Source organism: Hyla sarda, chromosome 3, assembly GCF_029499605.1.
Source record: "Hyla sarda isolate aHylSar1 chromosome 3, aHylSar1.hap1, whole genome shotgun sequence".
NCBI lineage: Eukaryota > Metazoa > Chordata > Amphibia > Anura > Hylidae > Hyla > Hyla sarda.
This window is the reverse complement of record NC_079191.1, coordinates 352979436-352994420: the sequence shown is the minus strand read 5'-3', so window position 1 is coordinate 352994420 and position 14985 is coordinate 352979436. Positions and strand designations below refer to the sequence as shown.

The 14985-nt window shown below is 45.8% G+C and overlaps 1 protein-coding gene across 4 annotated transcripts in view; it reads right to left on the bottom strand.

Moving 5' to 3' along the window:
• DZANK1 (double zinc ribbon and ankyrin repeat domains 1) overlaps positions 1-14985 on the bottom strand; it is a 69291-nt gene that overhangs the window by 11323 nt on the left and 42983 nt on the right. For all 4 annotated transcript variants that reach the window (XM_056567595.1, XM_056567594.1, XM_056567593.1 and 1 more), the window contains 2 exons: positions 5105-5179; positions 3645-3744 (listed from right to left, as the gene is read on the bottom strand). In XM_056567595.1, coding sequence (XP_056423570.1) covers positions 3645-3744; positions 5105-5179 — 175 coding nt within the window. The remainder of the gene's footprint in view (positions 1-3644; positions 3745-5104; positions 5180-14985) is intronic.

Sequence of the window (14985 nt, the reverse complement as noted above, 5' to 3'; positions counted from 1 at the left end):
TGACTGTCATGTCTATCTCATCTACTAGTGTAAAGTGACTGTCATGTCTGTCCCATCTACTAGTGTAAAGTGACTGTCATGTCTGTCCCATCTACTAGTGTAAAGTGACTGTCATGTCTGTCTCATCTACTAGTGTAAAGTGACTGTCATGTCTGTCCCATCTACTAGTGTAAAGTGACTGTCATGTCTGTCCCATCTACTAGTGTAAAGTGACTGTCATGTCTGTCCCATCTACTAGTGTAAAGTGACCGTCATGTCTGTCCCATCTACTAGTGTAAAGTGACTGTCATGTCTGTCTCATCTACTAGTGTAAAGTGACTGTCATGTCTGTCTCATCTACTAGTGTAAAGTGACTGTCATGTCTATCTCATCTACTAGTGTAAAGTGACTGTCATGTCTGTCCCATCTACTAGTGTAAAGTGACTGTCATGTCTGTCCCATCTACTAGTGTAAAGTGACTGTCATGTCTGTCTCATCTACTAGTGTAAAGTGACTGTCATGTCTGTCTCATCTACTAGTGTAAAGTGACTGTCATGTCTGTCCCATCTACTAGTGTAAAGTGACTGTCATGTCTGTCCCATCTACTAGAGTAAAGGGACTGTCATGTCTGTCTCATCTACTAGTGTAAAGTGACTGTCATGTCTGTCTCATCTACTAGTGTAAAGTGACTGTCATGTCTGTCCCATCTACTAGAGTAAAGTGACTGTCATGTCTGTCTCATCTACTAGAGTAAAGGGACTGTCATGTCTGACCGACTTACTACTATTGACTGAAATACTATTATACCTCTAGAAATGGTATTACAAAGCCTTAGTTTTCCAGCTGGGTCAGGTTAACTGGGCCAAGTCCCACATATGATGAGGTTACATGGACAATAAGCAGGGGTCAAGTCCTGTGAAAAAAAAGTTTAGGAACTCCCCCAAGATTTCCCCTCAAGGGCTGGTCCTGCTAATGGGAATGGTGTTCCTGCTGTCGAAAAAGTGCAGGAACTCAGTTCCTACGCGTTCCTGCAGGACTTGAGCCCTGACAGTAAGTGTCATGATCCTTGATAGTTGTATTGAAGGTTTACTTGAGATGGGGCATGTAAACATAAAAAATTCACATAAAAATTAATTTTGGACCCAAAAGTACAACTCTACCAGGGAATTAGTTAAAAGCATAAGGCCTGTAACTAAAACCACTTCATGTTGTTTACACCAGTGCTTCAAAGGGTTTAATGTGTAGTTTTTTTTGATGACCTATTTTAAAGACCAACATTGGCACCCCCCATTGATCAGCTGTTCACCAGAGCCGCGGCACCAGCTTACCCAGAGCAAGAAGCAGAAGATGCCAGATTACTGCTGCTCAGTTCCCATGGAAGTGAAAGGGGTCTAATGGGTCACATTGTATGGAACCATCTGCTTCTGGGTCTGTTCACTGTGTATATATGGGTGCACAGCTCTGCCAAACAGCTAATCGATGGGGTGCTGGGGATAACCACCCCGATGATCACATATTGATGGACTATTCTAACGCCATCAAACATCAATATGTTTCCACTGGAACATGAACATCTTAATCCTGGTATTTATTTTTAAATATACGTATTCCACTATGCAGCTTATCCATGATACTCAGAAAAGTCTTATCCAGCACAATGCTCAGTCAATATTTGTCCTGCAAGAACAACAATGTCATCTGAAAGGCACAAGATCCTAAGTCAATAAGCACATTGTTAGAAGGTGTCTTTGATTTGTGTGCGCCCATTGTAATGTCGAATTTATATTATCCCATCAATTACCGAAATTATAAGACGCATAGGGCAGCTCCCTGTGCCATATGTTTCTCTGAACCTTCCCAAAATGTTGTGTGTTATATACACTGGTTACTGTGTATTAACTAAATGCCTTGGTGTCAGCATCTAGACCCCACTAATATAAACGTCTGACACATCTCTACATGGTGCAAATTGAAAATCAGTTCCATGGAGAGGAATTGGGGGTTTTCTGCAGCATTTGGATGGATATTTGGAAACCCCATGTAGATAAATATGGCATTGGCAAAAACTTCTATACTAAATCTACTGGGTATGAATATACCGAAATACTGCCAATCCACACATAAAAAATGACAGTCTAAAGTCATTTAAAGGGGTACTCCAGCCCTAATACATTTTATCCTCTATCTAATGGATAGGGGATAAGATGTCTGATCGCGGGGGTCCCACCGCTGGGAACCCCCGCAATCTGTCATTCCGCTCCCACCTTTGTGAGCTCTCCGCATCGCTGGAGGATCAGAGTGTGAAGCGTGACAACCACGGGGCCAGAGTATTGTGATGTCACGACTCTGCCCCGTGTGACATCACGCCCCGCCCCCTCAATGCAAGTCTACGGGAGGGGGTGTGACAGAGAGCTCATAAAGGTGGGTGCGGAATGACAGATTATGGGATCCCCAGCGGCAGGACCCCCACGATCATACATCTTATCGCCTATCCTTTGGATAGGGGGTAATATGTATTAGAGCCGGAGTACCCCTTTAAGCTAGACACTCTCCTTCCCTAATAGTTCCTATAAACATACAATTAGGGTGGAAAGCTGGCCATAAACATTACACGTGTCAGCCGAAATTATCAGTTTCACTTGGAAAGATCAAGCATCTAATGTGTATGGTGGCCTCCTGACTAGAGATAGGAAGGCCTAAAAAAATTGAGAAAGAAGTTTTAAATTTTTTTCCAGAAATATTTTTAAAAAACAAAAAGGAGTAAGGAATGATGTTTTTTTTTTTTTTTGTTTTTTTTTAATAATAATAAATAATATTTTATGGGAAACGTAGGCTGCATTAGACCATATTAGCGGGGGGAAAGGAATCAAGATAGCTGACAACCCATGGATGCCACATAAACTAAAACAAACATACACAAGAGCCTCTTCTTTATTAACTAATAAAAAAAAAGTAAAAAAAAATTAAATAAAAGTGTATTTGTAAAGCGGAGATTCTGCCCATTCTTCACATGAGGCCTGAAGACAGGCTGGTCCATGCTGGGTGGTTGCCTTAACAATCCAACTGTACAATGCTCAGTGAGTTCCATGTCCAAGTCCTGTAAATTATTAATGGACCTATTGACAAAACTCATTGAGAATTAAATGGTTGTCCCAGCGTCCAAGCAACCCAGCCGACCAGCGTGGACCTGATCTGAAGAATGGGCAGGAGCTCAGCTTTACAGGTCCACTTTAAATGAAACTGACATCAGTGTCATCTGCACTAACCTTTGGGTACAGGTGTGTAGTGTGGGTGATACTTACCTACCCCCGATCCATGGTCCTGTTCGCCGTTATCCTCCTCGTTTTGGGCGGCATGCTTGGTGCGCGGGCAGAGCTTCAGAAGCACGGTGCTCACAGCTGGGCCTAGCGGAAAAGCAGCGTCAGTGATGTCAGCATGCTTCTGAAGCTCCGCCCACGCATCAAGTCTGCTGCCAAATTGTGGAGGATAACAGGCAAACGGGACCACGGATTGGGGGTAGGTTTGTATCATTATCACCAGTGTCACTTGCACTACACACCTGTACTGACAGGTGAGTGCGGGTATAACTGATAGTCTCCCTTTAAGAAATTTTGTATATGTCAAGCAAGGCTGACAAGACATGTGTACAATGCTTTAAGACTTACCCACACTAGACTGAGTTTCATCGTAGTCATCTCTGCCCTCCGTCACATTGCTCAAGAAGTGATTTTTGGACAGCATCATTGGCTTCCCGGTTACAACATTCTTTAGGATGATAATGTTTTTTTTTTTAATAAGTTAATGTAAGTAAAGTATATATAAAATGCACAAACTAAGCAGCCAAAAATATTATAATAAGCTAAATTAAATCTCATGCACAATATAGTAGTACGTATGCATATGTCTTAGATAGTTGTCAAATAAACAAGCTGGCAACTTTTTTCTGGTTTACCCCATAAATAAGGGACAAGTCATGGGTATAGATTTATCTATGATTATACAATAAAATAAAAGGGATATATATATATATATATATATATATGTATATATATATATATATATATCTATATATATATATATATATATATACATATATATATATATATATATATATACATATATATATATATACATATACATACATACACACACACACCATGGGCAGGATTATACGATCAGGGGGTGTGTATTAGGTATATGCGCCCCTAAAACATTCACAACCCCACACTGTATAATCCCACCTGACATTCACTCCTATTATTAAAATAAAGTTTACTCCTATCTGACAACTCAGGAACAATAAGGCACAAATACTGTTAAAAGTTGTGGAATTAGGGCACCCTACTCTGGGGACTGAAGCACTTGACAAGCAATTGTGGGGGTATGAACACTAAAGGGGAATTTATCAACGTATTTATGGCAGGTTTCTGGTGTTAAAAAGCTGAAAAAAACATAATAAACCTGGCAGCGGATGCGATAGGTAAATTTATCCCTATGACCCCGACCAATGGAAACTTTTGACATTTCCCTGTGACATGTGAAAATTTTTTATGATAGTACACTTTAACCTTTATATCAGTTTGGTGGGTGATTTGACTCCTGGCACCCCTACCGATCAGCTGATTGAGGGGCCCAGACAGGGTTGCTGTGGTCTCTATACAGTTTACCAGGCACAGCTCTATACATTTTGTAGTGGATGTGCCTGGTACTGCAAGTCAATCCCATTCACTTGGTTATAGGGAACTGCCATCCCTTTAATGCTGCCTGAACCAAAAGTCATTAGGACGGTTCCTAGCGGCTTCCCTCCAACCTACCAACCTTGAGTTATAGATCTCTCCCTGTTGGGGTATAGGGAGAGATCTATCATCAAGGTCAGCAGGGCAGGGAGAAGCCATCAGCGACTACCATGATGGCTTGTGGTTTAGGCAGCATGAAAGTTATGAGTTTCCTTTATGAATGAGCTGCAGTACCATAATCTTCATAATTTATGAAGCTGTGCCTGATAACAAAATGAAGAGGTCCAGCTAATCAGTGGGGGTGAGACCCCCACTGATCTGACATTGATGGCCTATTCTGGAAAACCCCTTTACTGTTAATGTACAAGATATGTACCCACAGTACTTACCTTATCTGTTACTAAAACATAATTCAGCCTGAAACTGACTTCATAGCCATTTTCATGCATTGTTGCCGAAATGATCTGCAATTGAAAAAACAGCTATTATTCAGAACAGTCATAACACTAAGGCTAGGTTCACACTATGACATTTCCGCCTGCAAGTCCGCTTTGAAATTGCAGGCAGAAATTCCACTTGCGAAAATGTATCATGTAGTGAATGGGTTTCCGTTCACAAATTCACACTTTGGAATTTGTGAACGGAAAATCCGCTTGGAAATTTTCGCCTGAAGAATGGGGTTGCTCATTCTTCAGGTGGAAATACTCACAGAACACATTGCAGTCTATTGGAAACTGCAGTGTCCGCACGGTCCTAACGCCGACTGATTCAGTCAGCGCTGGCCACACTCGGAATCTCCAGGTGGAAATTTTCTGCCCAGAGATTCTGTAGTGTGAACATAGCCTAACTGTGATCTGTTCAGAATCCAGGACAGTAAAAATAAGTCCAAATTTAATGACTACAATGTAGCACTGTCACACACGACACGTGGAGATGTTCTTCTTCCCAACACCAAGACCTAATAGACCAGTCCTAGAATTAGTCCCATCACACTGGAATGGATAGACATTCTTCACTGCAATTATTAACAAATGAAAACTTCAATACAATAAACTGAATTATCGTTAAAGAGCCCATAAACACTGTATATCTAGTGGCAGAATCATGCTCCCAACACCCCCAACAGCATGAATACTTGGATAATGAGAGCATAAATAAGCCTATTATCTATGGGGATAAAGAACTAACATGTTGAAAACCAATATGCAGCCTCTTTCTTTTCCCTAATATTTGCCATGGAGGAAGAACTGGGAGACAGTTGTTACGCCGAGCGCTCCGGGTCCCCGCTCCTCCCCGGAGCGCTCGCTACACTCTCCTCACTGCAGCGCTCCGGTCGGATCCACTGACCCGGGGCGCTGCGATACTGCCTCCAGCCGGGATGCGATTCGCGATGCGGGTAGCGCCCGCTCGCGATGCGCACCCCGGCTCCCGTACCTGACTCGCTCTCCGTCGGTCCTGTCCCGGCGCGCGCGGCCCCGCTCCTTAGGGCGCGCGCGCGCCGGGTCTTTGCGATTTAAAGGGCCACTGCGCCGCTGATTGGCGCAGTGGTTCCAATTAGCCTGATCACCTGTGCACTTCCCTATATCACCTCACTTCCCCTGCACTCCCTCGCCGGATCTTGTTGCCATCGTGCCAGTGAAAGCGTTTCCTTGTGTGTTCCTAGCCTGTGTTCCAGACCTCCTGCCGTTGCCCCTGACTACGATCCTTGCTGCCTGCCCCGACCTTCTGCTACGTCCGACCTTGCTTCTGCCTACTCCCTTGTACCGCGCCTATCTTCAGCAGTCAGAGAGGTTGAGCCGTTGCTAGTGGATACGACCTGGTCACTACCGCCGCAGCAAGTCCATCCCGCTTTGCGGCGGGCTCTGGTGAAAACCAGTAGTGACTTAGAACCGATCCACTAGCACGGTCCACGCCAATCCCTCTCTGGCACAGAGGATCCACTACCTGCCAGCCGGCATCGTGACAGTAGATCCGGCCATGGATCCCGCTGAAGTTCCTCTGCCAGTTGTCGCTGACCTCACCACGGTGGTCGCCCAGCAGTCACAACAGATAGCGCAACAAGGCCAACAGCTGTCTCAACTGACCGTTATGCTACAGCAGTTACTACCACAGCTTCAGCAATCATCTCCTCCGCCAGCTCCTGCACCTCCTCCGCAGCGAGTGGCCGCTTCTGGTCTACGCCTATCCTTGCCGGATAAATTTGATGGGGACTCTAAGTTTTGCCGTGGCTTTCTTTCCCAATGTTCCCTGCACCTGGAGATGATGTCGGACCAGTTTCCCACTGAAAGGTCTAAGGTGGCTTTCGTAGTCAGCCTTCTGTCTGGAAAAGCCCTGTCTTGGGCCACACCGCTCTGGGACCGCAATGACCCCGTCACTGCCTCTGTACACTCCTTCTTCTCGGAAATCCGAAGTGTCTTTGAGGAACCTGCCCGAGCCTCTTCTGCTGAGACTGCCCTGTTGAACCTGGTCCAGGGTAATTCTTCCGTTGGCGAGTATGCCGTACAATTCCGTACTCTTGCTTCAGAATTATCCTGGAATAATGAGGCCCTCTGCGCGACCTTTAAAAAAGGCCTATCCAGCAACATTAAAGATGTTCTGGCCGCACGAGAAATCCCTGCTAATCTACATGAACTCATTCACCTAGCCACTCGCATTGACATGCGTTTTTCCGAAAGGCGTCAGGAGCTCCGCCAAGATATGGACTCTGTTCGCACGAGGCGTTTCTTCTCCTCGGCTCCTCTCTCCTCTGGTCCCCTGCAATCCGTTCCTGTGCCTCCCGCCGTGGAGGCTATGCAGGTCGACCGGTCTCGCCTGACACCTCAAGAGAGGACACGACGCCGCATGGAGAATCTCTGCCTGTACTGTGCTAGTACCGAACACTTCCTGAGGGATTGTCCTATCCGTCCTCCCCGCCTGGAAAAACGTACGCTGACTCCGCACAAAGGTGAGACAGTCCTTGATGTCTACTCGGCTTCTCCGCGTCTTACTGTGCCTGTGCGGATGTCTGCCTCTGCCTTCTCCTTCTCTACTATGGCCTTCTTGGACTCTGGATCTGCAGGAAATTTTATTTTGGCCTCTCTCGTCAACAGGTTCAACATCCCAGTGACCAGTCTCGCCAGACCCCTTTACATCAATTGTGTAAACAATGAAAGATTGGACTGTACCATACGTTTCCGCACGGAGCCCCTTCTAATGTGCATCGGATCTCATCACGAGAGGATTGAACTTTTGGTCCTCCCCAATTGCACTTCTGAAATTCTCCTTGGACTTCCCTGGCTTCAACTTCATTCCCCAACCCTGGATTGGTCCACTGGGGAGATCAAGAGTTGGGGGCCCTCTTGTTCCAAGGACTGTCTAAAACCGGTTCCCAGTAACCCTTGCCGTGACTCTGTGGTTCCTCCAGTAACCGGTCTCCCTAAGGCCTATATGGACTTTGCGGATGTTTTTTGCAAAAAACAAGCTGAGACTCTACCTCCTCACAGGCCTTATGATTGTCCTATCTACCTCCTCCCGGGCACTACTCCACCCCGGGGCAGAATTTATCCTCTGTCCGCCCCAGAGACTCTTGCCATGTCTGAATACGTCCAGGAAAATTTAAAAAAGGGCTTTATCCGTAAATCCTCCTCTCCTGCCGGAGCCGGATTTTTCTTTGTGTCCAAAAAAGATGGCTCCCTACGTCCTTGCATTGACTACCGCGGTCTTAATAAAATCACGGTTAAGAACCGCTACCCCCTACCCCTCATCTCTGAACTCTTTGATCGCCTCCAAGGTGCCCACATCTTTACTAAACTGGACTTAAGAGGTGCTTATAATCTCATCCGCATCAGAGAGGGGGATGAATGGAAAACGGCATTTAACACCAGAGATGGACACTTTGAGTATCTGGTCATGCCCTTTGGCCTGTGCAACGCCCCTGCCGTCTTCCAAGACTTTGTTAATGAAATTTTTCGTGATCTTTTATACTCCTGTGTTGTTGTATATCTGGACGATATCCTGATTTTTTCTGCCAATCTAGAAGAACACCGCCAGCATGTCCGTATGGTTCTTCAGAGACTTCGTGACAATCAACTCTATGCCAAAATTGAGAAATGTCTGTTTGAATGCCAATCTCTTCCTTTTCTAGGATACTTGGTCTCTGGCCAGGGACTACAAATGGATCCAGACAAACTCTCTGCCGTCTTAGATTGGCCACGCCCCTCCGGACTCCGTGCTATCCAACGCTTTTTGGGGTTCGCCAATTATTACAGGCAATTTATTCCACATTTTTCTACCGTTGTGGCTCCTATCGTGGCTTTAACCAAAAAAAATGCCGATCCCAAGTCTTGGCCTCCTCAAGCGGAAGACGCCTTTAAACGACTCAAGTCTGCCTTTTCTTCGGCTCCCGTGCTCTCCAGACCTGACCCTTCCAAACCCTTCCTATTGGAGGTTGATGCCTCCTCAGTGGGAGCTGGAGCTGTTCTTCTACAAAAAAATTCTTCCGGGCATGCTGTCACTTGTGGTTTTTTTTCTAGGACCTTCTCTCCGGCGGAGAGGAACTACTCCATCGGGGATCGAGAGCTTCTAGCCATCAAATTAGCACTTGAGGAATGGAGGCATCTGCTGGAGGGATCAAGATTTCCAGTTATTATTTACACCGATCACAAGAACCTCTCCTACCTCCAGTCTGCCCAACGGCTGAATCCTCGCCAGGCCCGGTGGTCTCTGTTCTTTGCCCGATTTAATTTTGAAATTCACTTTCGGCCTGCCGATAAGAACATTAGGGCCGATGCTCTCTCTCGTTCCTCGGATGCTTCGGAAGTTGAACTCTCTCCGCAACACATTATTCCTCCTGACTGCCTGATTTCCACTTCTCCAGCCTCCATCAGGCAAACTCCTCCAGGAAAGACCTTTGTTTCTCCACGCCAACGCCTCGGAATCCTCAAATGGGGTCACTCCTCCCATCTCGCAGGTCATGTGGGCATCAAGAAATCTGTGCAACTCATCTCCCGCTTCTATTGGTGGCCGACTCTGGAGACGGATGTTGTGGACTTTGTGCGAGCCTGCACTATCTGTGCCCGGGATAAGACTCCTCGCCAGAAGCCCGCTGGTTTTCTTCATCCCCTGCCTGTCCCCGAACAGCCTTGGTCTCTGATTGGTATGGATTTTATTACTGATTTACCCCCTTCCCGTGGCAACACTGTTATTTGGGTGGTCGTTGATCGATTCTCCAAAATGGCACATTTCATCCCTCTTCCTGGTCTTCCTTCAGCGCCTCAGTTGGCTAAACAATTTTTTGTACACATTTTTCGTCTTCACGGGTTGCCTACGCAGATCGTCTCGGATAGAGGCGTCCAATTCGTGTCTAAATTCTGGAGGGCTCTCTGTAAACAACTCAAGATTAAACTAAATTTTTCTTCTGCATATCATCCCCAATCCAATGGACAAGTAGAAAGAATTAACCAGGTCCTGGGTGATTATTTACGACATTTTGTTTCCTCCCGCCAGGATGACTGGGCAGATCTCCTTCCATGGGCTGAATTCTCGTATAACTTCAGAGTCTCTGAATCTTCCTCCAAATCCCCATTTTTCGTGGTGTACGGCCGTCACCCTCTTCCCCCCCTCCCTACCCCCTTGCCCTCTGGTCTGCCCGCTGTGGATGAAATTTCTCGTGACCTTTCCATCATATGGAGAGAGACCCAAAATTCTCTCTTACAGGCTTCATCACGCATGAAGAAGTTCGCGGATAAGAAAAGAAGAGCTCCTCCCATTTTTTCCCCTGGAGACAAGGTATGGCTCTCCGCTAAATATGTCCGCTTCCGTGTCCCTAGCTACAAGTTGGGACCACGCTATCTTGGTCCTTTCAAAATTTTGTGTCAGATTAATCCTGTCTTTTACAAACTTCTTCTTCCTCCTTCTCTTCGTATTCCTAATGCCTTTCACGTTTCTCTTCTTAAACCACTCATCATCAACCGTTTCTCTCCCAAATCTGTTCCTCCCACTCCTGTTTCCGGCTCCTCGGACATCTTCTCCGTCAAAGAGATTCTGGCATCAAAAAAGGTCAGAGGGAAAACCTTTTTTTTAGTGGATTGGGAGGGTTGTGGTCCAGAAGAGAGATCCTGGGAACCTGAGGACAATATCCTAGACAAAAGTCTGCTCCTCAGGTTCTCAGGCTCTAAGAAGAGGGGGAGACCCAAGGGGGGGGGTACTGTTACGCCGAGCGCTCCGGGTCCCCGCTCCTCCCCGGAGCGCTCGCTACACTCTCCTCACTGCAGCGCTCCGGTCGGATCCACTGACCCGGGGCGCTGCGATACTGCCTCCAGCCGGGATGCGATTCGCGATGCGGGTAGCGCCCGCTCGCGATGCGCACCCCGGCTCCCGTACCTGACTCGCTCTCCGTCGGTCCTGTCCCGGCGCGCGCGGCCCCGCTCCTTAGGGCGCGCGCGCGCCGGGTCTTTGCGATTTAAAGGGCCACTGCGCCGCTGATTGGCGCAGTGGTTCCAATTAGCCTGATCACCTGTGCACTTCCCTATATCACCTCACTTCCCCTGCACTCCCTCGCCGGATCTTGTTGCCATCGTGCCAGTGAAAGCGTTTCCTTGTGTGTTCCTAGCCTGTGTTCCAGACCTCCTGCCGTTGCCCCTGACTATGATCCTTGCTGCCTGCCCCGACCTTCTGCTACGTCCGACCTTGCTTCTGCCTACTCCCTTGTACCGCGCCTATCTTCAGCAGTCAGAGAGGTTGAGCCGTTGCTAGTGGATACGACCTGGTCACTACCGCCGCAGCAAGTCCATCCCGCTTTGCGGCGGGCTCTGGTGAAAACCAGTAGTGACTTAGAACCGATCCACTAGCACGGTCCACGCCAATCCCTCTCTGGCACAGAGGATCCACTACCTGCCAGCCGGCATCGTGACAACAGTCCTGCCAAAATCAGCAGGTGTGGCAGACTGTTATCTTATGTGTATAGACAGCTTTAGAGAAATCCTTAAAGCGTACCTGTCAGATCCCACAAAAAAAAAAAAAAAACAACACAATTTTTTATGCATCTATCACCTATATTTATTATAAAAATCCCTCTTTTCATTAGCTCACAGTGTTAGAAATTCTCTCAGGGGGAAGGGGGCGTGTCCCTCCCTTGTGGTGGTGGGAGGTGATTGGTGTGTCTGCTCATGCAGTCTTGTCCATGAGTCATCTCTTGTCCATGACTCATGGACAAGCCTGATGCAGCTGCAGGACTGGTTGGTGTCCCAGTAGGTATGGGAACCCCTAGTGGTGGGATTTTCAGGAGCTGTTTTATTTATTGAATATTCAAAACATTTTAAACAACCATATTAAAAGGACAAGTCTCACGTTTAAAAACGTATCCCCTATCCAAAAAATGGGGGCTAAGTTTCAGATAGCGGAGGGTCTGAGTGCTGGTCCCCCCCCCCCGCAATCTCCTGTATGGAGCCCAAGTGCTGTAGCACATGAGCGCATCATGATCCCGCCCGAAGCGGAGAACGCCACGCCCCCTCCATAAAGCTTTATGAGAGAGCCGGAAGATTGCCGAATGGCTCCCCCAGAGAACTATGTGGAGGGGGCGTGGCAACTTCCACTTCAGGCGGGGGCTGTGACGTGCTCCCATGCTACATTTAGGGAATACGTTTTTAAATGTGAGATTTGTCAATTTAAAAAGGGTTTTTCATTATTATCATTAAAAACATATAAAAAATGTTTGGATCAGACAGTGCCCATTTAATAAAATGATAAAAGGAATAAAAAACCTGAATGTGGGGAAATAAAGATTCTGGTTTTATCCTGATTTTATCTCTTGAACTCAGATCTGAACAAAAAGTTGCTACTGGGTTTTACCAACCATAGGATGTTACTATAGACCCTGCAGACATGCGGCCAGGCTCCAACACCTTGGGCACCAATGGTCCACCCCATTATATAAGGAGACAGGATACATTGTTCTAATTGTTAATGTATATGTGCCTAGTCTGTACTTTTTAATATTATCCTGTTCAATAACTATTTAATTGTAATGTCATTGCAGATTTTTAAGCTCATTTCAATACAGATACAGAATATTCTTATTTTCATTGGACAATCCGCCTGAGATAGTTTTTCATTTTACGTTGTTAAGAAGTGTTTGGTTAAACATCAATAAATAATGCTCAGTGGTCAGGCCTGCTCCGGTGGGCTGGAAAAGGTGGATACAGTCCTAGGAGACTCTTTCCTAAGACTGTATCCACCTTTTCCAGCCCACGAGGAGCACCTGAAAGCTGAACTCATTTATGCAGGATAAGTCATCAACTGCCGAGCCGAGAAGTTCGTGACGAATCAAATTTACTGTAAGTTCGCTCATCCCTAGAAACCACATTAAAATGAATCTGCTGCATGAAAAATTATTTATGAACCACCAAAAGTAGGCAGCATGCAATTAAAAGGATACAGAGAAAAGGATTGAAGTGTCAAAGAGGTGTGGTCTAGGGTCCAAGGTGATCATTATGTTGCACTGGCATAGGGAGCGAGTGAGGCCAACACCTAAGTAGGAACATTTACCATTCCTGTGCTGTAATGTGAATCATCGGCATGTGTGTGGGATTTAAATAGGGGTTGGCATGGTAAGCCGAATCCTGCCTATATGTCAAGGGGCGACCGAGCAGGGAATTACAGCACAATGTATTGCAGCCCTAGGGCACTTTAGACCACAGGTCACACCTCTTTGACACTTAAAGGGGTACTCCGCTGCTCAGCATTTGGAGCAAACTGTTCCGAACGCTGGAGCCGGGAGCTCGTGACGTCATAGCCCCGCCCATCTTGACATCAACATTATAATTTTTATTACAGGAGAGAATATTTTATGTATTTTAATGATAGTGCCCATTTAAAGGTAACATACAAGTGCATTTTTTCCATGAGGTAAAGATGCACTATGCAAAATAATTCTCTATATCCTTTTATGGTATACTGCTTAATACTTTTGGCGGTTCATAATCAATGTTTTATGTCAGAGATTCACTTGAAGGGCATGTGCAGTGCTGCGCCACAGCTCTCTTAAAGCCACAGTCAGCGCAGGGGACCTGTCTTATAACTCACTATGATTTCATTAGGAGCTGCGGAGCAAAACCATGCAGAATGAAGTAACATGTCACTTCTTTTTTGTGTTTTTCACCTTTTTCCCATTGATAGCAAAAATATGTCAATGGGTTTTCAGAGTGAAAATATCTGGCTTTTGATGTGGCAATCAGTGTGGTTTCCATGTCCAAAACCAGTCTAGCCAGTGAGACGCTTTGTAAAGGATCACATGACATAAATTTCACAACTCACAATAGGAATGGCTGACTGTATTACATTTATGTATAAGCCATCCCAAAGCTGAGGGGTGGCTGTGACTCCATTGAAGCTGCTTACCTTTTAGCTCTGTATATCAGTTTTGGGGCTGTTTAGTGGATGAATCCTGGGGGGAGAGAATCCTGGAAGGGGGGGCTGAGTATTTAAACTAGGTGAGTGGGGGGAGGATAATAAAGCAAAGAAAGCAGACAGTGGGATGGATAGGTTAGAGAGGGGTCAGGACATAATGGTGGGTGGAGAGGAGTCCTGTGGGGGGAGGTTAAGAACAGTGGATAAGGAGATTCATGCGTTACAAACCAGCTGTAAAAATAAATGTAGCCCGAAAAATTGTAATCCCAATAATTCAAAAAATTCCATTAGCCCCAATAACTCAATAACTACAATAAGCCCCATTAACTCAAAAAATACTGTTAGCCCCAATAACTTAAATAACAACGTTAGACGCAATAACGCAAAAAATCCCATTAGCCCCAATAACTTAAATAATAACGTTAGACCCAATAACTCAAAAAATCCCATTGGCCCCAATAACTTAAATAGTACAATTAGCCCTTATAACTCAAAAAATGACATTAACCCCAATAACTCTGAAAATCCCATTAGTGAGACTATATGTGTAAAACTTAATGGAAATGTAAAGTGTATGTTCACAAATGCCAGAAGCCTAGCAAATAAAATGGGGGAGCTTGAGGCCTTGATACTGGAGGAACATATTGATATAGTTGGGGTCACTGAGACATGGCTGGACTCCTCGCATGACTGGGCTGTCAATCTGCAGGGGTTTACATTGTTTCGCAAGGATAGAATGAACAGAAAAGGTGGTGGAGTCTGTCTGTATGTTAGAAGTGGTATGAAAGTCAGTGTGAACGATGCCATAGTGTGTGATGATTCTGAGGATGTGGAATCACTGTGGGTAGAATTACAAAAGGAGGGAAATACTGAAAAAATAATATTT